This window comes from Lasioglossum baleicum, chromosome 19, assembly GCF_051020765.1.
Source record: "Lasioglossum baleicum chromosome 19, iyLasBale1, whole genome shotgun sequence".
Classification (NCBI taxonomy): domain Eukaryota; kingdom Metazoa; phylum Arthropoda; class Insecta; order Hymenoptera; family Halictidae; genus Lasioglossum; species Lasioglossum baleicum.
In genome coordinates this window covers 5,886,913-5,906,870 of record NC_134947.1, presented here as the reverse complement: position 1 = coordinate 5,906,870, position 19,958 = coordinate 5,886,913, and the positions used below count along the sequence as shown (strand labels likewise).

At 40.3% G+C, this 19,958-nt stretch overlaps 2 protein-coding genes and 1 long non-coding RNA gene across 6 annotated transcripts in view; 2 read left to right on the top strand and 1 right to left on the bottom strand.

Moving 5' to 3' along the window:
- The window catches only part of Daam (disheveled-associated activator of morphogenesis-like protein), a 100,593-nt gene extending 91,982 nt beyond the window's left edge, over positions 1-8,611 (top strand). For all 4 annotated transcript variants that reach the window (XM_076443758.1, XM_076443759.1, XM_076443756.1 and 1 more), the window contains exons 6-12: positions 90-364; positions 1,103-1,435; positions 2,498-2,973; positions 4,457-4,893; positions 5,307-5,434; positions 5,578-5,748; positions 6,031-8,611. In XM_076443758.1, coding sequence (XP_076299873.1) covers positions 90-364; positions 1,103-1,435; positions 2,498-2,973; positions 4,457-4,893; positions 5,307-5,434; positions 5,578-5,748; positions 6,031-6,297 — 2,087 coding nt within the window. In that variant the 3' untranslated portion in view covers positions 6,298-8,611. The remainder of the gene's footprint in view (positions 1-89; positions 365-1,102; positions 1,436-2,497; positions 2,974-4,456; positions 4,894-5,306; positions 5,435-5,577; positions 5,749-6,030) is intronic.
- Positions 8,612-9,955: 1,344 nt separating this feature from the next.
- LOC143218380 (uncharacterized) overlaps positions 9,956-19,958 on the bottom strand; it is a 131,640-nt gene continuing 121,637 nt past the window's right edge. Inside the window, exons 5-7 of the long non-coding RNA XR_013011032.1 lie at positions 15,790-15,853; positions 15,467-15,677; positions 9,956-10,597 (exon numbers count right to left, since the gene is read on the bottom strand). This is a non-coding gene — a long non-coding RNA (uncharacterized LOC143218380). The remainder of the gene's footprint in view (positions 10,598-15,466; positions 15,678-15,789; positions 15,854-19,958) is intronic.
- Positions 10,560-18,118, top strand: LOC143218378 (glycerate kinase). Its single transcript, XM_076443516.1, has 4 exons — positions 10,560-10,942; positions 12,307-12,868; positions 13,258-14,129; positions 17,617-18,118. The coding sequence occupies exons 1-4, from the start codon at positions 10,676-10,678 to the stop codon at positions 17,965-17,967; spliced, it is 2,052 nt and encodes a 683-aa protein (XP_076299631.1). The 5' UTR covers positions 10,560-10,675; the 3' UTR covers positions 17,968-18,118.

Below are 19,958 nucleotides of genomic sequence, written 5' to 3'. Positions count from 1 at the left end.
ATGGATAAGGACCCGTAGTCTAGCGATGACGAAGTCCAACGACGAATTAACTCGTCATCCCCAATTAAAGATTCTCCTCTTGTTCGCAGTGGATTACGGATCCCATCCGCAGCACTGGCTCCTCTTTGATCGAATCGTGCAGCAGATAGTCCTCCAGTCCGAAGGGAACGGGACCGGTACTATCAGGAATCCCGATGTAGCGCCGATCGAGATCAACGTGAAGGAAATCGTCCATTTGCTCGCTAAGGAAGAGGAACTGGTCGCGGCCAGGAAGAAGGCCGAGGAGTTGGAGCGAGAAAACTCGGACATGTCGACGAGATTGGCCAAGAAGGAACAAGAGCTCGACTTGAGGACTCAGGAGAAAGTAATTTGAAACGAATCGAGACAAAATGAGACTCGCCTGTCCACGATCCTCTGTCTCTGTCCGTTCGCGACTTCCGCGCTGGGGAAAATCCAACGCTGGCGGCGCGCCGTTTCGATTGCATAACAAATAATAAATTCAATAATCACGAAAACGGTCGCGTCGTATCGCTTTCTAATTTATATAATATCTACAGTATCGGAGATGAAGAGTCTCGATCAGCTTTAGGATGTCCATTGCCTTGTGACAATGACAAAATTGCATTTATTTAGATTTCTTAACAGGCTTGTTTAAATATGTACTTCTCAGAAATATTTATAGTTTTAATATTTCCAAAAGAACAAATCCGCAGCAAGACATTTTGACTCATCGGGTAGTTCCAGTGTTGATCGTATTGCTAACAAAGCTCAAATAATTTAAACACGTTGGACAATTAATTTATATATTGTCTTGGCATACGTGCTCTTAATTTTGTTGGAAAGTTAAACCTGAAATCTGTTGGAAAGCAGATTGTTAATTGGACAGAGGCAGAATGTAATCCAATCTAACTATATTTGTAGACTGCGGATCTTCGTGCATTTAGGAAGAAATTAGTTGGGTGAAATGTTGAATTGTAATATTGTTTTCAACATGACAAAGTGACGAAACGAATTCTAATTTTGCACAAAGATCCGCAGTGTAGTTATTCGAGTTGGATCGCTTTCCCAACGGAAAAGTACGTGAACGATGATGTTCTTTTAGGAAGACATGGAGGCCAGCCTGGCAAGGGTCAAGGAACGTTTGGAGAAGGAGACCTCGATGCACATCGAGACGAAACAGAGAATCTCCGAGTTACAAGATAACGTGGAGGCTCTTTCGCGGCAGATAAACAACGAGAAATCCGAGAGAAAGCGGCTGGAACAATTGGTGGCTTCCGGGAGTTTATCGGACGATGCGAAAGCGTCGATCAAACTCGTCGAGGATGAGGTCCTCGAGAAGGTTGAAGCGAAACCGATGCCGCCGCCACCTCCTCCTCCGCCTCTAGCTCCTCCGCCACCTCCTTGTTTAATGCCTGCCGCGCCGCCTCCTATGAAGGTAGCAATTTACTGAGCCATCACCACCTGAAAAATTATTGCTTTCAATTTTTAAGAAATTTCACTCTTCGAAGACAGTCACATTTTCAAGAATTTCTTTCTGATTACACCGTGAAAGCTGCAGAAACTTTTTCTCTGCGTACAATGATTCTGTAGACTTTCAAGTACAACAAGAAAAGCAAACCGTAAAAGCGAAAGAATTGTACACGCACTTTCATTGCATTTGTACTGTACACAATTATTAAAGTCTGTGTGCCTACAACACATGATCAAAATTAATAACTTGAAGATCAATGACAGTCTTCGACGGAGTGATATCATTTTTAGAAACCGTTTCGCAAGAAGGGAGGATATTCTAGAAACGTGTATTCATATTCATGAGGAGACTGCGAATGTTTACTCTCAAAATAGAAATTATCTGCTTAGCAATTACTTTCGTTCTTTCTTCAATCATTTTAATTGATTGGAAGTATATTCTCCCTTTCTATTAAGTTGGAGGGAAAGCTCTGTCGTATTTGAAATAGCAGGTAATTTTGCTTGTAAATCAAAAACACACGTTGACAAGTTATCTGAAAGGTGACAACAAGTTGTTGCTAATAATGGAAATTATATCGGTGAATAATATTAACCCCTTGCACTCGGAGCTATTAAAATGGTTAAAACTGGAAAATTGAACACGTATGTATATTTCCATTCCCTATGATCTTGGAAATTTTATAGATATGAAATTGGTATAATACCTCATACAATACCTAAATGTTTAGTAATTGATTACATACCGATATATTTAATAATGTGAACAATACTTTGAATAATGGTACAGAGGAATTTTAGTGGTGTCTCTCGTGGGGACAACCGAGTGCAAAGGGTTAAACATATATTTCTATAAATTCATTCAAATGTTCTCTTTAAAATACGACAGAACTTTCCCTCCAACCTAATAACTGATACCTACTCATTTTTATTATAAATATTGACACAATATCCGCAGTCTATTCATGACAAATCTAAAATATTCACTGTTCAGTAATTCTGAGAAGCTAAATGATCAAAATTCCTGCAGATGGAGATCATCAAGAACGTCCCTCAACCCAGCAACCCCCTGAAATCGTTCAACTGGTCGAAGATCCCCGAGCAGAAGTTGCAAGGAACGATATGGTCAGAGCTCGACGACACGAAGCTCTACAACGTGATGGATTTAGAATCGATCGACAAGATCTTCTGCGCTTATCAAAAGAATGGCGTGTCGACAGAGGGCTCGATCGAGGATCTACGAACTCTGGGGAAGAATAAGAAGACTATGTCGGTGATTGACTCGAGGAGGGCGCAGAACTGCACGATACTGTTGTCAAAGTTGAAGATGTCCGACAACGAGATCACAAGAACGATTCTGTCTATGGATCAGCAGAACATTCTGCATATAGACATGGTCGAGCAGTTGCTGAAGTATATTCCGTCGTCGGAAGAGGCAGCTCTGTTGGACATCCATCAGAAAGACTTGCAGAGCAGGGCCGATTGTTTCTTGTACCAAATATCGAAGTATGTAGTTCGATAGCTTCTTATTTGTTGACGGTGGTGGAACAAGGTGAAATAGGATGATGGGAAATAATTTTATCAGTTACAAAAATTGCTAAAAACACAATACGTCAAGCGTGCATTCTGCGCAACTTTCAGTTTATGCGTTAATTGAGCTTTGGACTGTGTAGGATTTACGTATTTACCAGAAAAGATATTTATAATATTATAGTATTTAACCGATGGAGTATAAACTTTACTTTACGGACTTATAGTTGAGCATTTCTGACAGATAAGGGCGCCGCCATATTGGTTTGTAGTGTCGCCCCGTAACCAACTCGGTAAGCGGCGTGGACCGTCACTACAAACCAATATGGCGGCGCCCTTACCTGTCAAGAAACTGGAAATGTGCTCAACTTTAAGCGACCATATCTCCTCAACTATTGATCCTAGAGGTTCGAAACTTCGATCTGCATCCGCGCCGGGTACAAATCTACTGGATTACATACCAAATACATCATAATTCCTAGAAGAAAGGCACAAACTTTGAGTCCGGTAAAGTAAAGAACAGCCAACCGATGTCCTATGTCAAAGCATTAGTGATCAAAACTTTAAACTTGGTTTAAACAAAAGTTTAACTTGGCTATATCTCGAAAATAAAAGTATGTGACGTGCACGAACAAACTGAAAACCAATTGTTCCCTGGAGTGAAGGGTGCGATTGATAATTCCATGAATTCCATTGGTCAGTAGCAAATCACAGTTGTTGTTCTGCCGGTTCTGAAGTTAGTGTAAGAATAGATATGTCAATCGGATAAATATTTATCAAGTTCATAGAGAAACGTTGGAGTTATGAGGACGGTTGTTTCAAACTGCTACTGTATCTTTATCAAACAAGTGTTTAGGTATTGTAAACCCTGTTCGTAGATATTCTCAATATTTTTCTTCTGCCCTGTACAAACTGCGTCGTATCAACGTCCTCAATTTTCTTCTGCAGATAACCACGTCCATGTTTATCGACGGTCTGCAAATATTGGTTCTGGCTGATACGATATCTTGTTTTATGTATCGTGTTAACATCCAACTCGGATAAACGATGTTTGCGGAAATAGTTCATTTAGATCTTTCAACTTCAGTGCATTAAATTGAATCATCAGTAAATGCGAGCTTTTAGTGTGTGTGCTTGGAGAAATGAATTTGTGTACGAACTTTCAGTGTAATTTTAATGGCTGTAAAATTTGAAACCAGCCATTTCGTCTGGTCTGATAGTTGTAGCGTTGATAGATTGATTTTATGCATTTACAGTAAAAATTGCTATCTGAATTACTAAAGAAATTGAGAGTCTTGTTTCATCCCTTGTAATTTATTAACTTGATTCAGAGGATGACTGTTTCTTGCAATTCTTGTGGACTATTTTTACTTTTCATAAATGTCTGCAGTTATAAGAGTTATGTGATGTTGTGTGACATTAAATTCTGTAAATATTTGACAATATTTTTGTGTTTCAGAGTACCACACTACGAGCAAAGGCTGCGATCGCTCCACTACAAAAAGAAATTCGCAGCAAGCATCGCGGAATTGACGCCGAGAATGCGCGCGGTTCTCGAAGCTAGTCGACAGGTAGCCAGATCGCGGCGGCTGAGGAAGCTCCTGGAATTGGTGTTAGCTCTAGGAAATTACGTAAATCGCGGAAACGCTCGTGGCAATGCTTGCGGCTTCCGTCTAGCCTCTTTGAACCGTCTAGTCGACACGAAATCTTCTTGCTCGAAAGGCACCACCTTGCTGCACTATTTGGTCCAAATCTTGGAGTCCAGATTCAGGGAGGTGTTGGACATCGAAGAGGACATGCCTCACGTTCGAACCGCAGCTAGGGTCAGCATGGCTGACTTGCAGAGGGAAGTGGCCAACTTGAAGAACGGTCTTCAGGATGTTCAGAGAGAAATAGGTGGGTCGAGTTGATCCAGATTCTTCGTTAAACCTTCGTTAGACTTATCGTTCACGATTGGACGATGAGTTCATGTGGATCGAGTTGATCCAACTTCTTCTTTAAACCGGTTCACTTATTGTTAACTAATTCACTGGAAATTTCACAGTATTTTACAAGCAGTTTTACGCTTTTATTATGGGCGAGAGAAATGAATATCAGTAGAACAAATTAAAAGCTTTTATTTTGCATCTATATGATTTCAGTTAGAGACAAATTTAATTTAGAGCAGATAAATTTAAGTTAAAGCAGACAAATTTAGGTTAGAGCAGACAAATTTAATTTAGATCAGACTTTAATTTAGATCAGACAAATTCAATTCAATTCTTAGCTTTGCTGTCCGATTCGAATCTAATTCGAGTGTATGCTTTCAGAATTCCACCGTGGGCAGTCTCAGGTACTTCAGGGCGATATGTTCCTGCCCGCGATGAGAGATTTCCAGGCGCAGGCCACGTGTAGGTTGGCTGAAGCAGAAGATCTGTTCCAAGACATGAAAACCAGGGTAAGATTGGATTACAATCACAACGTTTCACTAGTGTTTCTGTGTATAAACCAACTAGATAATGTAGAGTAGATTATAAAGTTGAATTACTAAATTCAGCAAACACGAATCTCGAATCTCACAGTGAAACCTTATTTAAACAGTTCGACCGAGCAGTCAGACTGTTCGGCGAAGATTCAGCAGGAGTGCAGCCGGATGAATTCTTTGGCATCTTCGAGAACTTCCTTCAAGCTCTAGCCGAGGCTCGGCAGGATGTCGAGAACATGAGGAAGAAAATAGAGGAGGAGGAGCGCAGGGCGAAACAGGAACAGGAGGTACGTAGAAAATATCCAAACAATTTCTAACAAAGATGATGAACGTCTCATCATTTCTACGTACTGATCAAAAATAGTTCTCTGAAATTGTTACATAAAACAACCCAGTCTTACACTTCGAATAACAAAATTGTATTCCATTTACAATTTCACAAAACAAAAATAGAATGTTTTCAACATGAAAAATGTTCGTATGCAGACTAATGAAATTTATTCGCGATGAAACATTACGAACAATGAGTTCTATGCTTAATTAACCGCTTGTGGGACAATGTGTTGCAGCTTCGCAAGAGGACAATGGAGAGGAAGAACTCCCGCGAAGGGATTCTGAACAGCATCTCGCTGAGCAAGAAGAACGAAGCGAACAGCAACGGACAGAACGACAACAAGGGTGAATTCGACGATCTGATATCAGCTCTCCGAACCGGCGACGTGTTCGGGGAGGACATTGCGAAGTTCAAGAGATCGAAACGTAGACCTGTCACGCCGAGCGGACAAGAATCGCGCAGACACAGCGCGCACAGAGAAGACTCGAGGGAACGGCATTGAAATCTCCGCTGTGCTCGGAGACTTGAACGCTTTTCTACCTGCACAGGCGAGCACGGTTGCAGCTCGCTCTGTCGGTAACTTAGAGAACATTGTGTGATAGAGGCGAGGACGTTTCACAGTCGCCTAAAAAGCTCCCTACACCGTTTAAGACAGAATATCTTTCTTGAAACTCATATCTCTTTATACTGATATTCTTGGTTGAACTTTCGAAAACCCTCGTGCTCCAAATTGTCTGAAAGTTTGTAGATGCCTTTATCTTGCATAAACAGTTGCGACAAGGATTTTCAGTGAGTAAAAATGTTTGATATCGTTTCAGTGTCGCTCCCTATGTTATCGATACAGTCATAACGTTCTACGTTACCGATCGATGTTCAGCTTTGCCATCACTAGCACACACTTCCTCGTAACGTAGTATTTGTTCATATTTTTGCCAAAAAAAGAACTTATTTCCAAAATTCCAACCAATTCGGAGCACAAGGGTCTTCGACTGACATTTATGAACGAAATGTCAGGTTTAAAATCAACATTTACATTTTCCTTCGCATTTTGTGTAAATTGTGAATTTCTTAAAATGTTTCTACAATGTCGTGTACTAAACTGATACTTTCAAGTTCGTGAAGAAACTCTGATGGTTCGATGCACTTTTTAAAGAGCTACTTTATTCTGAATAATTTTGGTGTACGGAGGCTTTTTCGACAGACTGTGTTCGTCGAGCAGAACTTCTTTGAACAAGGTGTTGCGTCTCGGTTAGGACGAAGAAAAAATTGGAATAGGGCCTACCTGCGTACACTGGCTTCGGTTCGGAAAATTGAGGACTCTTCAGAATGAATCTGAAAGATATTTAGGGGGCAAAATTAATTTTATAAAATAATTAAATGAGAAAACAGAGAAGAAGCAAATGAAAGATTCAATCGGGTTCATACGGAATACCATTATTATTATAAGTCTGAATGGGGAGGGGTGATTGCCATGCAGGTAGGCCAATCTTCTGATTGGATCTTGCGTCTCTGAATGAGTCGAGAATTGAAGTAGAGCATAGACAAAGTAGGAAACCGTGTAAATAGCGATTTTGTTCATCGATTTCGTAGAATTGTTTCGATTCGTGATTCTTGAAGCAGTCTTCCTCCACGATCGCTCGTTAATTGTCTGACAAATCCCGTTTCAAGAACACGATCGAACTCCGATTCGACTATAAATTCTGTATTATCGAGTCGTGCGTTCTTTCCGAGATGACTTGTGTAATTAATTTCCGCGGAGTAGTCTTTCTGTGGATATAGAATTGTCAGTCGGGATTATTTGTAGTAAGTGCAACAATTTTGCGCTGGAACACCTGTTGCCCGCGTAATGTTCAAATTTAGGGAGTCAAAGTGTCTTAGAGATTAGCAGCGGCGTTACCAAGCGCGTCGGAAATATGGATTTTCAATTTTCAACTCTGTCTGAGCGAATTCCAGGGGTGTGCGAGAACCCGAAATACAAAGAATCGGGTTTCCCGAATATTTCGGGTTCTCTCACAGCCCTGGTGAATCGAGACGTTTCTCCAGACAATATCGGAACGGGAGAGCATGAGCGAATATCAATCTGTACATTGTCGAAAGCGTTGAGTTAGGTTAGGATTACGCCGCGATCATTTGTTGTATATAGTCATTATCCTATTGTTTCGTTCGTTTCGCCCAGATTCGGCGGGCAGATTATTCGCAAAACTTCGACGTGAGTATTTCGCCAACAATCGGACCAAGAATAAAAATTGACAGAGGAAAACCGCGTGTGTCGGGATCACGAGGTATTCCACGACTGAATTCGATTCTCGTAGACCCGGGCAGGCTTTTTTGTACGGAAGAACTTTCTTATTGTTCGTAAGAATTCTTCGCTTTTTTTTACATCGTCGACAACATATAGCAGAAGGGCCTAGAGGCGCGGATTCGATTTCGCGCCCCACGAAACCTACAAGTCTGATTTTGTATTTTAGAGAGCGACGAACGCGTAACGAATCATCGATTAGATTAATTAGGGGCTCGTTGACGGTTGCCAAGTCATTAATGGAACAAAAAAATTCATGTTAGTTCTCGGTGTGTAGAGGGATGTAATATGGAAAGAGGCGAAACGATTCTAGACAGGAGTTTGTTGTATAGTAGTCGATGTTTTGTAAGCTTTTGTATTTTTGTAAATATTCAGTATTGATGTCTCGTTCTTGTAGGGAGCTACCGAGCTCGACAAGACATTCATGTCCAGTTAATATATTACTGCGTCATTAATCTCTCACATGTATTAATATATGAAGAAATATACCGAATAAATACGAAATTTAAATCATGAATCAGTGTGTTCGATTTTATTCATTAGCCACTCCCGTTAGAGTGACTCGGGTAGGATCATTTTACTATTACTTCAGCCAGATATAGGAATAAAGGCTGATTCACATGAACGGTACTGGAACAACGTTAACAAATTCATTCCTATCTGAAGGAAGAAGGACGCCAGCCAACTTCTTCTCATCTCCCACCATGATACACGTTTAATATTGTAATTTTTTTTGGTGAAAAATAAAGAATTTTTGTTACAATAACCCATGTGTTCTTTTTACCCACCCTGTATACATGTAAGTTCAATAGTAGAATTAGATTAACGTGTACGAAAAGTCTGGATAGAGAACTATTTCTCTAATATTTGCTTTCCATTATTCTCGAACAATTTTCGGCCGTCTGACTTGTCGTAGACTTGTACTACTGAATTTAGTGCCACCTCCTGCGATATCATGTTCTCCTGATACTTCCCTAATTTTCGAGATTTTTAAAAGTTTTCGGCCGTCTGACTTGTCATTGACTTGTACTACTGAATTTCGGATACCTCCTTCGACATCATGTTCTCCTAATACAAAACTCAATTTTCGGGGTTTTCAAAAATTTTGTCGAAAATTGAGAAAGTATCAGGAGAACATGATGTCACAGGAGGTGGCACTAAATTCAGTAGTATAAGTCAACGACAAGTCAGACGGCCGAAAATTGGCGAAAATCTCGAAAATTGAACTTTGTATCAGGAGAACATGACGTCACAGGAGGTGGCACGAAATTCAGTAGTATAAGTCAACGACAAGTCAGACGGCCGAAAATTGGCGAAAATTTTCGAAAATCTCGAAAATTGAACTTTGTATTAGGAGAACATGACGTCACAGGAGGTGGCACTAAATTCAGTAGTATAAGTCAACGACAAGTCAGACGGTCGAAAATTGGGAAAAATTTTCGAAAATCTCGAAAATTGAACTTTGTATTAGGAGAACATGACGTCACAGGAGGTGGCACTAAATTCAGTAGTATGAGTCAACGACAAGTCAGACGGTCGAAAATTGGCGAAAATCTCGAAAATTGAACTTTGTATCAGGAGAACATGACGTCACAGGAGGTGGCACGAAATTCAGTAGTATAAGTCAACGACAAGTCAGACGGTCGAAAATTGGGAAAAATTTTCGAAAATCTCGAAAATTGAACTTTGTATTAGGAGAACATGACGTCACAGGAGGTGGCACGAAATTCAGTAGTATAAGTCAGCGACAAGTCAGACGGCCGAAAATTGGCGAAAATTTTCGGAAATCTCGAAAATTGAACTTTGTATTAGGAGAACATGACGTCACAGGAGGTGGCACTAAATTCAGTAGTATAAGTCAACGACAAGTCAGACGGTCGAAAAGTTTCGAAATTTAGGAAAGTATCAGGAGAACATGATATCGCAGGAGGTGGCACGAAATTCAGTAGTATAAGTCAACGACAAGTCAGACGGTCGAAAATTGTTGTTATTTCAAAATTTCGCAATTTTTCCAATTGCAAATCATTCCAGTAACTCAATGACAAGTTAGACTTGGTGTACATTTCTGCAGAAATCAGTAGTATAACTATACGATAAGTCGGAGACGTTCAGGATGAATTTGTGGTTCAATAAATACACACGTATATAGTTTTGTATTGCATTGTCTTTATTTATTCATTGTCTGTATTGTACATATACATATAACTTATATTTTAAACGTTTATAACAAGAATGTTCGCTGTCTCGGAGAGATTCTATGAGCATAAATGCATAAAGATCAGCAGTCTGTTAATCACTTTTAAAACCACAATCGAGTGTATTATTTTGTTACGGATTTGTTATGTTACACGGTAGATTTTACTTCCGTTTATCCACTGAAGTTTGTCAAAAGTTGCAATCGCATAACCGAAGTCTCGTACCAGGTTTTCGCACGATTCATGTTCACAATTCGCAGCCAATTTCAATAAAGTGTATCTGTACTCCGCAACACCATGTCCGTTACCTAAAAATTTCCAAAAAAATGTAGCAACTCTTACCGATCTCGCTTTCTTAAAGTCGACTATAATACGCGGGTGAAGCAATGGCGAAGCCGCCGAAGAAAAAGGGAGCGCCGAAAAGACGGAAGAAGAAAGTTAAAGACCCGGAGAGAGAGGAAGAAACTAGAAAGAGGGTAGCAGCGATCGAGGAAAAGAGACAAAAGGTTATAGAAGTAGTTAAGCGTTCATTGTATCAAAGAAGAATGGACAAAATTGCAGTAGAAAGAGGCCGTCTCGAGAAGGAGGAAAAATTTCGCGAGAAGGATACGAGAGATGCCGGGAAAGAAGGGAGCGAAAAACTAATGTTAGAGGTCTCCGAACCAAACAATATACTATGCTATGGCACAAAATGTTAAAAAATGAGATTTCTCATAAATCAGATATTAATTAGCTTATATAAAAAGTTGTAGGCCCAATTTTAAGATTTCTACTGAAATACAACTATTCGCTGGAGTCTGAACACTTAGCACTCGCGGGGTGATTCAGAGGCACCACTAAAAATTGATATACCATCCCAGCAGTAGCGCGTTAGAACTAGTTGGGGCCTTGGGCAAAGTAGAATTTCGGGGCCCCTAACCCCAACTAAATAACTTTATGAGAAAAACGTAGAATTTGGATCTTGGATCTTGGTTTGTGTTCGGGGCTTCCTTTTGTTTGGGGTCCCCTTTTGCTTGGGCCTCCCTTTAGCATGGGGCTTCCTTTTGCTTGGGGCCTCCTTTTGCTTGGGGCCTCCTTTTGCTTGGAGCTACCTTTTGCTTGAGACTTCCTTTTGCTTGGGGCTTCCTTTTGCTTGGGGCTTCCTTTTGCTTGGGCCTCCCTTTAGCACGGGGCCTCCTTTTGCTTGGGGCCTCCTTTTGCTTGGGGCCTCCTTTTGCTTGGGGCTTCCTTTTGCTTGGGGCTTCCTTTTGCTTGGGGCCTCCTTTTGCTTGGGGCCTCCTTTTGCTTGGGGCCTCCTTTTGCTTGGAGCTACATTTTGCTTGAAGCTTCCTTTTGCTTGGGGCCTCCTTTAGCATGGGGCTTCCTTTTGCTTGGGGCCTCCTTTTGCTTGGAGCTACATTTTGCTTGAGGCTTCCTTTTGCTTGGGGCTTCCTTTTGCTTGGGGCTTCCTTTTGCTTGGGGCTTCCTTTTGCTTGGGGCTTCCTTTTGCTTGGGGCTTCCTTTTGCTTGGGCCTCCCTTTAGCACGGGGCCTCCTTTTGCTTGGGGCCTCCTTTTGCTTGGGGCCTCCTTTTGCTTGGGGCTTCCTTTTGCTTGGGGCCTCCTTTTGCTTGGGGCCTCCTTTTGCTTGGGGCCTCCTTTTGCTTGGAGCTACATTTTGCTTGAAGCTTCCTTTTGCTTGGGGCCTCCTTTAGCATGGGGCTTCCTTTTGCTTGGGGCCTCCTTTTGCTTGGAGCTACATTTTGCTTGAGGCTTCCTTTTGCTTGGGGCTTCCTTTTGCTTGGGGCTTCCTTTTGCTTGGGGCTTCCTTTTGCTTGGGGCTTCCTTTTGCTTGGGCCTGCCTTTTGCTTGGGGCCCCGGGCATTTGCCCAAGTTGCCCATTGGCTAATCACTGCTCCGACTGCAAAGGGTTAATATCTCGCGAAACGAGTGTTTTGGCATGGCTGCCTCTCGCAGCGGATCCATAAAATTGTCTATTACGCTAATCCCCGATGTTATCCTACTTTCTCGTCGAGGTAGATCCGCGAGGACCTGAGCAGAGCCGTGGAGAGGGGAATAAAGTGCGTGTACACGTCGGTGATTCTACCGCAGAAGATTAAGTTCGACGGAAAGTCGGTGCTGTCGATTAAGGGGGTGAGATACAAGGTGAAGAAAAACTTGCATCTGGTGGGATGGGGTAAAGAAGCAATCACGATGAGCGCCGCGTTTGAGCGGATCGTCGGCAGACAATTGAAAAAAGGATGGGTGGTCGTGCCTCGTAAATCGCTTTTCCGGATGTGGAGCTACCCGGAAGCGTTCCCGAGGTTGGACAGTGCCATTTCATACGTCGAGGCCGGGTCGAACGGGCTCCCGGACGACAAGTCTGTCGCGGCTACCAAGAGAATCGTCAATTATTGCAAGAAATTGAAAAGGAAAGATCTGTTGATCGTGATGCTGTCGCACGGGATCGACGATCTGCTCTGTTGCCCGCGGGATGGAATCGCGCTCAGGGATAAACTCAGAGCAATAAACAGGTTGAAGGCAGCTGAGGCAACTCCCGAGGAGATTAACACAGTCAGGAACAAGCTTTCTGCTATCAGAGGTGAAACGTTAGAACTTTCCATTCGCGTACACCGCGTTTATCATGGATCGTACCACGTATCCACGGACGTTTATTTTGCGGGAAATGAGACAAACTGGATTCAAATCAATTTCAAATAGCGACGATTCTTACATCACAGCAATCGTAGTACCGTGTATCAGTATTTGCTGACATAATACCGATAATAAAATAATCAGTCCAGTTGCGAGTGTCTAAAGTCGAGCGATTTACAGCGCTCTAGCTGCCACCTAGCGGCGTCGCTCGGTAAGCGGCGTTCTTACTAAAACATCGTAAATCGCTCAACTTTAAACGCTCGTAACATTCGAACCATGGAACTTGGATATCTCGCTGAAATCTACCGGATAAAGTAGTCCCTGATTTGCACCCAGGTGGGGACCTAGCGCGGATGGCGTTCCCGGCGAGAGTGATAGTCCTGGTGACGTCGGACGTGTCCGCGGAGCCGATGTCGCGGCTTTCCGGCGGTCCTTGCGTGTACGACCCGAAGGACGACATGGCCATGAAGATCCTGGCGAAGTACAGGCTGCTGGAGAGGCTGTCCCAGAGCGTGAGGGAGCTGGTGGAGGAGACGATCCCGTGGACAATGGCGGCGGACAAGCAGGTGACGGAGAACAAAAAGTACAAGTTCGTCCACGAGTACGTGATAGCTTGCAACGCGGACGCGATGGAGTGCGTGGCCGAGGAGGTGTTCAAAGCGGGCTTGTTCCCGGTGAAACTGAACTCGGTCTGCTTCGGGAAGGTTCAAGAGTTCGCTCAGGAATACGTGAGAATCACCTCGTTGATGATCCTGGCGGTCGAGGGTAAGATCAATCAGCTGGACATGTTCATGGAGATGAGGGAGAGCCCTATCTGCCCGTTGACCGACAAGAAAGTGCAGGAGATATTCCCGGCGAAAGATAAATGGGGCTTGGGGCTGTGTCTTTTGCTGGGGGGTCGACAAACTGTCGAACTTTGCGAGGAACCTGGCACCGGAGGACCCAATCACGAGCTGGCTCTGTATTTTTCATTATATTGGTATCTGCGTACCGAGCAACATCCAATTTTGAGGGAGTACACCGTCTGGTTCCTCGGCGGCAGCTCCACAGGGACGGACGGCAATACCAACGCAGCTGGCGCTTTCGGCTATAAGAGCCTCGGCACTGATATTTATCCGGAATACGAAAAAGCCCTCGGCGCGTACAACACCGCTTACGCGAACTGGTGGAAACTTAAGGAGGATAAACGCAACCCGTACGCCATCGAGGTAAAACTATATACTGTTTTCATGCGCTTTACGCCGCTAGAATTGATCGGGTTAGGTTCACGAGCTTCCGATATAAAGTCGCTCAAAGTCGGAGCTATTTTAACTCGAAAATTAAACTACTATATATTAATTATTATACTTTCTTATAATATCTCGTACGATATTTTAACAATATTGTGAATAATGGTACAACAATTTTAGTGGTGCCTCTGTGTTACCCCTCGACTGCTAAGGGTTCCTTCCAAAATCAAGACATTTCTTTCAATCCAGATCATTCTTATTCTATGCAATCTTTTTTACGATAATTATTATATATTTATAACCACTAAATTTGCAACGAAAGAGACAGTCACTGTAGATGTTCAAAAAGGGTGATTCCATTTAAAAAAATGAAGGTAAAACAAAAATTTTGTTGGTATCGTGTGAACCCCATTTTACCAAAGATCCTCAAGGTAAAAATGTCACGCTGTATACAGGGTGGCCAGTAAAAATTAGCACTTAAATATATATCAATCTTTTTGGGTCACCATATCACTTTTCAAGGTCACCTTCACGTTTTTAAATAGAATCATATATACTTTTTACACATTAGTTGATGCAGCCCGACATTTTCTATAACGATGTATTTATAACGAGTCGCAACGAACTCCCTAAAATTACAACGTGTTGGTTTCGTTTACTTTCAACATTTTTACAGCATGATATGTTATTTTTAAGTTTTTAACAATTTTTAAAAATGACATTTTATGAACATCTATCGACGATGACAGTCTCTGGTGTTAATTTTACATAAACATTTGATGTTTCCGGTTGAAATTCAACAAGTTCCCTGCACGTATTAATTCCGCAGGGGAAATGTGGTTGGAATAGTTCATTACTCTGTGCTGTTTTATGGTTAGTTAACAAAATTCCACGAGGATTATTTCAAAATGAGTTACCGTCATTAGCTTTTTAACTGTCTCTGCTCCAGTGGCCATTAAACGAGCGGAACAAGCGCACCGCGCGTGCACAGTGATCGATTAAAAATTACATCCGTTATTAGCTCCTCGTTACACTATTAACGCCTTGCTAAACTTTTTACTTTCCCGATATAACACGTTTCTATATTTGCGACGATAAATGTTAAATACGCATACAGATGAATGTTAAATTTACGAATTAGTAAGATCTAATTTTCAATGTGAACATATTTCTTAATCTTCCTTTTCACACCGTTCCAACGGCTCGAGTTCGTTCTACATGTTTAATTAATTAAGAGGATTTCACCGGAATAAATGATATCGCCTCCCCTTCACATTCAGTAAATGTAAAAATATCGTTAAGGGCGGTTCTCGTACAGTGTTTCATGCTCGAGGGACGGAATGAAAAGCATCTTCCTTGAAAAAATGAATAATGTGGGAAAAAGTTCTGTTCTTCAGCTATCTCGGTCATCCGAGCGAGCTTCCTCTGATTATTTTCTATGGACATATTACATAGAACTGCAACGTCCGTACGATGTCGAAGACACTGCCTGGCCTTGTCGTTATTCTTCCAGCATCGACCTTTCATCTGAAATTAAAAACGCCTTTGATATTCTCTCTAATGAAGCATTTATCCTATATGAAATTAATATTATAAAATTCTAAAAAACACTCAATAGATATATCAATATTTATGTTACCTGTGTATATACAGACCACCAAGGTATCGATTCTCGCGTTGACTGGCCCACATTTGCTTGAGATCTGCAAAATGCAAAAAAGGTTAAAAGGGTACTCAGTGTCATAGGTTGTCTCGAAAGTTTCATGATATAAGAAAGTACGAAAACGTTCATGATATAAGAAAGTACGAAAACGTTCATGATATAAGAAAGTACGAATTCGTTCATGAAATAAGAAAGAACAAATTCGTTCATGATTTAAGAAAGAACGAATTCGTTCATGATTTAAGAAAGTACGTATTCGTTCACGATATAAGAAAGTACGAATTCGTTCACGATATAAGAAAGTACGAATTCGTTCATGATTTAAGAAAGTACGAATTCGTTCATGATTTAAGAAAGTACGAATTCGTTCATGATTTAAGAAAGTACGTATTCGTTCACGATATAAGAAAGTACGAATTCGTCCATGATATAAGAAAGTACGAATTCGTTCATGATTTAAGAAAGTACGAATTCGTTCATGATTTAAGAAAGTACGAATTCGTTCATGATTTAAGAAAGTACGTATTCGTTCACGATATAAGAAAGTACGAATTCGTTCATGATATAAGAAAGAACGAATTCGTTCATGATATAAGAAAGAACGAATTCGTTCATGATTCAAGAAAGTACGAATTCGTTCATGATTTAAGAAAATACGAATTCGTTCATGATTTAAGAAAATACGAATTCGTTCATGATATAAGAAAGTACGAATTCGTTCATGAAATAAGAAAGAACGAATTCGTTCATTATATAAGAAAGTACGAATTCGTTCATGAAATAAGAAAGAACGAATTCGATCATGATTTAAGAAAGTACGAATTCGTTCATGAAATAAGAAAGAACGAATTCGTTCATGATTCAAGAAAGTACGAATTCGTTCATGATTTAAGAAAATACGAATTCGTTCATGATTTAAGAAAATACGAATTCGTTCATGATATAAGAAAGTACGAATTCGTTCATGAAATAAGAAAGAACGAATTCGTTCATGATCTAAGAAAGAACGAATTCGTTCATTATATAAGAAAGTACGAATTCGTTCATGATTTAAGAAAATACGAATTCGTTCATGATTTAAGAAAATACGAATTCGTTCATGATATAAGAAAGTATGAATTCGTTCATGAAATAAGAAAGAACGAATTCGTTCATGATCTAAGAAAGAACGAATTCGTTCATTATATAAGAAAGTACGAATTCGTTCATGATTTAAGGAAATACGAATTCGCTCATGATTTAAGAAAATACGAATTCGTTCATGATATAAGAAAGTACGAATTCGTTCATGAAATAAGAAAGAACGAATTCGTTCATGATCTAAGAAAGAACGAATTCGTTCATTATATAAGAAAGTACGAATTCGTTCATGAAATAAGAAAGAACGAATTCGATCATGATTTAAGAAAGTACGAATTCGTTCATGAAATAAGAAAGAACGAATTCGTTCATGAAATAAGAAAGAACGAATTCGTTCATGATCTAAGAAAGAACGAATTCGTTCATTATATAAGAAAGTACGAATTCGTTCATGAAATAAGAAAGAACGAATTCGATCATGATTTAAGAAAGTACGAATTCGTTCATGAAATAAGAAAGAACGAATTCGTTCATGATCTAAGAAAGAACGACTTCGTTCACGATATAAGAAAGTACGAATTCGTTCACGATATAAGAAAGTACGAATTCGTTCATGATTTAAGAAAGTACGTATTCGTTCACGATATAAGAAAGTACGAATTCGTTTATGAAATAAGTATGTAAAAATGATTAACAGTGGAATTGTGTTTGTTTTTTTTCCAGCGAGCCCACAGAGAAATGGTCGAACTGAAATTTACGAAAGATCAGTTCGCTGCTATCATGCCCGGAAGAGTTTTAGCGCACAACGATACGAACATAATGTTTTTGAGCATCAACGATGAAGACGAATTGTTGCTTCTGAGGACCGGAAATTATTACACTTTCACGGACGTTGGAGACCTTCACGTTATACGAATCGTTCGCTACCAGTGTTATTGCAACGGCGTCTGTCATGGACCGGAAGACAAGTTATGCTATGATAAGGAATGCCCTGTCAATATATCAGTGCCTGACCGCTCTAAATTACAATACTGTTGTCAAGTCGGCAGAGAGAAAGAAGAAACTGACTTATAAAAACGAAGCAGACACATTCATTTTTCCAATGTACTTGTATCAGACTAAACATTAAGAATATCAGTAATAACAGTGATTTTGTATCGTCATAAGTTTCAGTTTGCAATTAATTTAACTATCCACATGTAACAAAGAATAAAGAGTACAGATTCAAATACGAACATCAATTTATTTGCCAAAGTTTTCCAGGAGCAATTTCAAAAGTGAGAAGTCAATTAAAATTATTGATCAAATGAAAAATGAAAATTCTTCTTAACTTTTTAAAAAATGCCTTTGGATGATAAAAAGGCTTTTGGCATAAAATGAGCGATGAAGCTGGAGAAATTCTTCTCTAGAAATTGAACGGGGCACGATCATTTTGTAACGAAATTATCGGAGAATAAATATAGGGGAACTGCTCGAGAGTATTTCGCGTTGAAATAGTTCTTGGATTCGGTGTATTTCTTCGAGCAAGAAAAAAGCCATTAATTTCCGTTTCCGAGGATCTTTCTTTTCGGCGAGACAGATCCGCGTGAATTATACAGGCTTCTCGTTGCGAGGAGTTTCAATCAGGGCAATCTGTTGAACGGATACTTCCAACTTCATCGTTTAAACTTGTCGATACGCCCGGGGCGAAATGATGTCTATTGAACGTTCGGTTTTTCGAGGAGGAATGAATGGAATGAAAATCCCGAGAAGCTCATTTCGCTCTTTCTTAACGTAATAGAGATCTTCTAGGGCAGCATGTCCCATGGGTTCGCTACCAATATTGTTCAACAAAGCCGCGGGAATGGACTGGACTAGCTCAATGACACCTTCCCCCGGCTGCACAGGCCGGCTTCTCGCTATCTTCTTTTTAGCATTCCTTTCTGTCTAAAGTGAAAATATCCCTCGGGAACGTCCACTTCAGCGCGTCCAACGAAATCAAAATTTTCCGTCGACACAGTGAGTAGCTTTCGAAAACGGAACGAGATTTAAATCTTTTCATGCGATCCGATATCGAACCGTGTTCGTGCACGAACTGGAAAAACTACTACTGAATAGCACGCTCTGTTATTTTCATGGATATTCCAAACTTGTAGAAAGCACATTTGTTTACAATACCGAGCACCAAACGCGAGTATATACCACAATGTACCACAATATACCACAATATACCACAATCTACTAGAATACACTAGAATATATTATAATATAGCAGAATATACTAGGATATACCACCATGTACCAGAATATTGCACAATATACCAGAATCTACTACAATAAATTAGAATGTAGCAGAATATACAAAAATATACCACAATACATATAGCAGAATTTAGCAGAATGTACCAGAATATAGCAGAATGTACCAGAATATAGCAGAATGTACCAAAATATAGCAGCATGTACCAGAATATAGCAGAATATAGCAGAATGTACCAGAATATAGCAGAATTTACCAGAATATAGCAGCATGTACCAGAATATAGCAGCATGTACCAGAATATAGCAGAATGTACCAGAATATAGCAGAATGTACCAGAATATAGCAGAATATACCAGAATATAGCAGAATGTACCAGAATGTATCAGAATATAGCAGCATGTACCAGAATATAGCAGAATGTACCAGAATATAGCAGAATGTACCAGAATATAGCAGAATGTACCAGAATGTATCAGAATATAGCAGAATGTATCAGAATATAGCAGCATGTACCAGAATATAGCAGAATGTACCAGAATATAGCACAGAATGTACCAGAATACACTAGAATCTACCAGAATACACTAGAATCTACCAGAATACACTAGAATGTACAATTTTTTCTAGTTCTATTTTCTAGCTTTACATTTTCTAGTTCTGTATGTACTTTTTTGGTTCGACACAGATATACCTTCATTCCGACCAATTTTGTGATTACTTTTCGAGTAGTCGTATTACAGGTCAGACAACAAAATGAATCGCTTCCTTCCGATCGATTTTATGCTTACCATTCTGGTAATCATTTTATAGAACAGACAACATA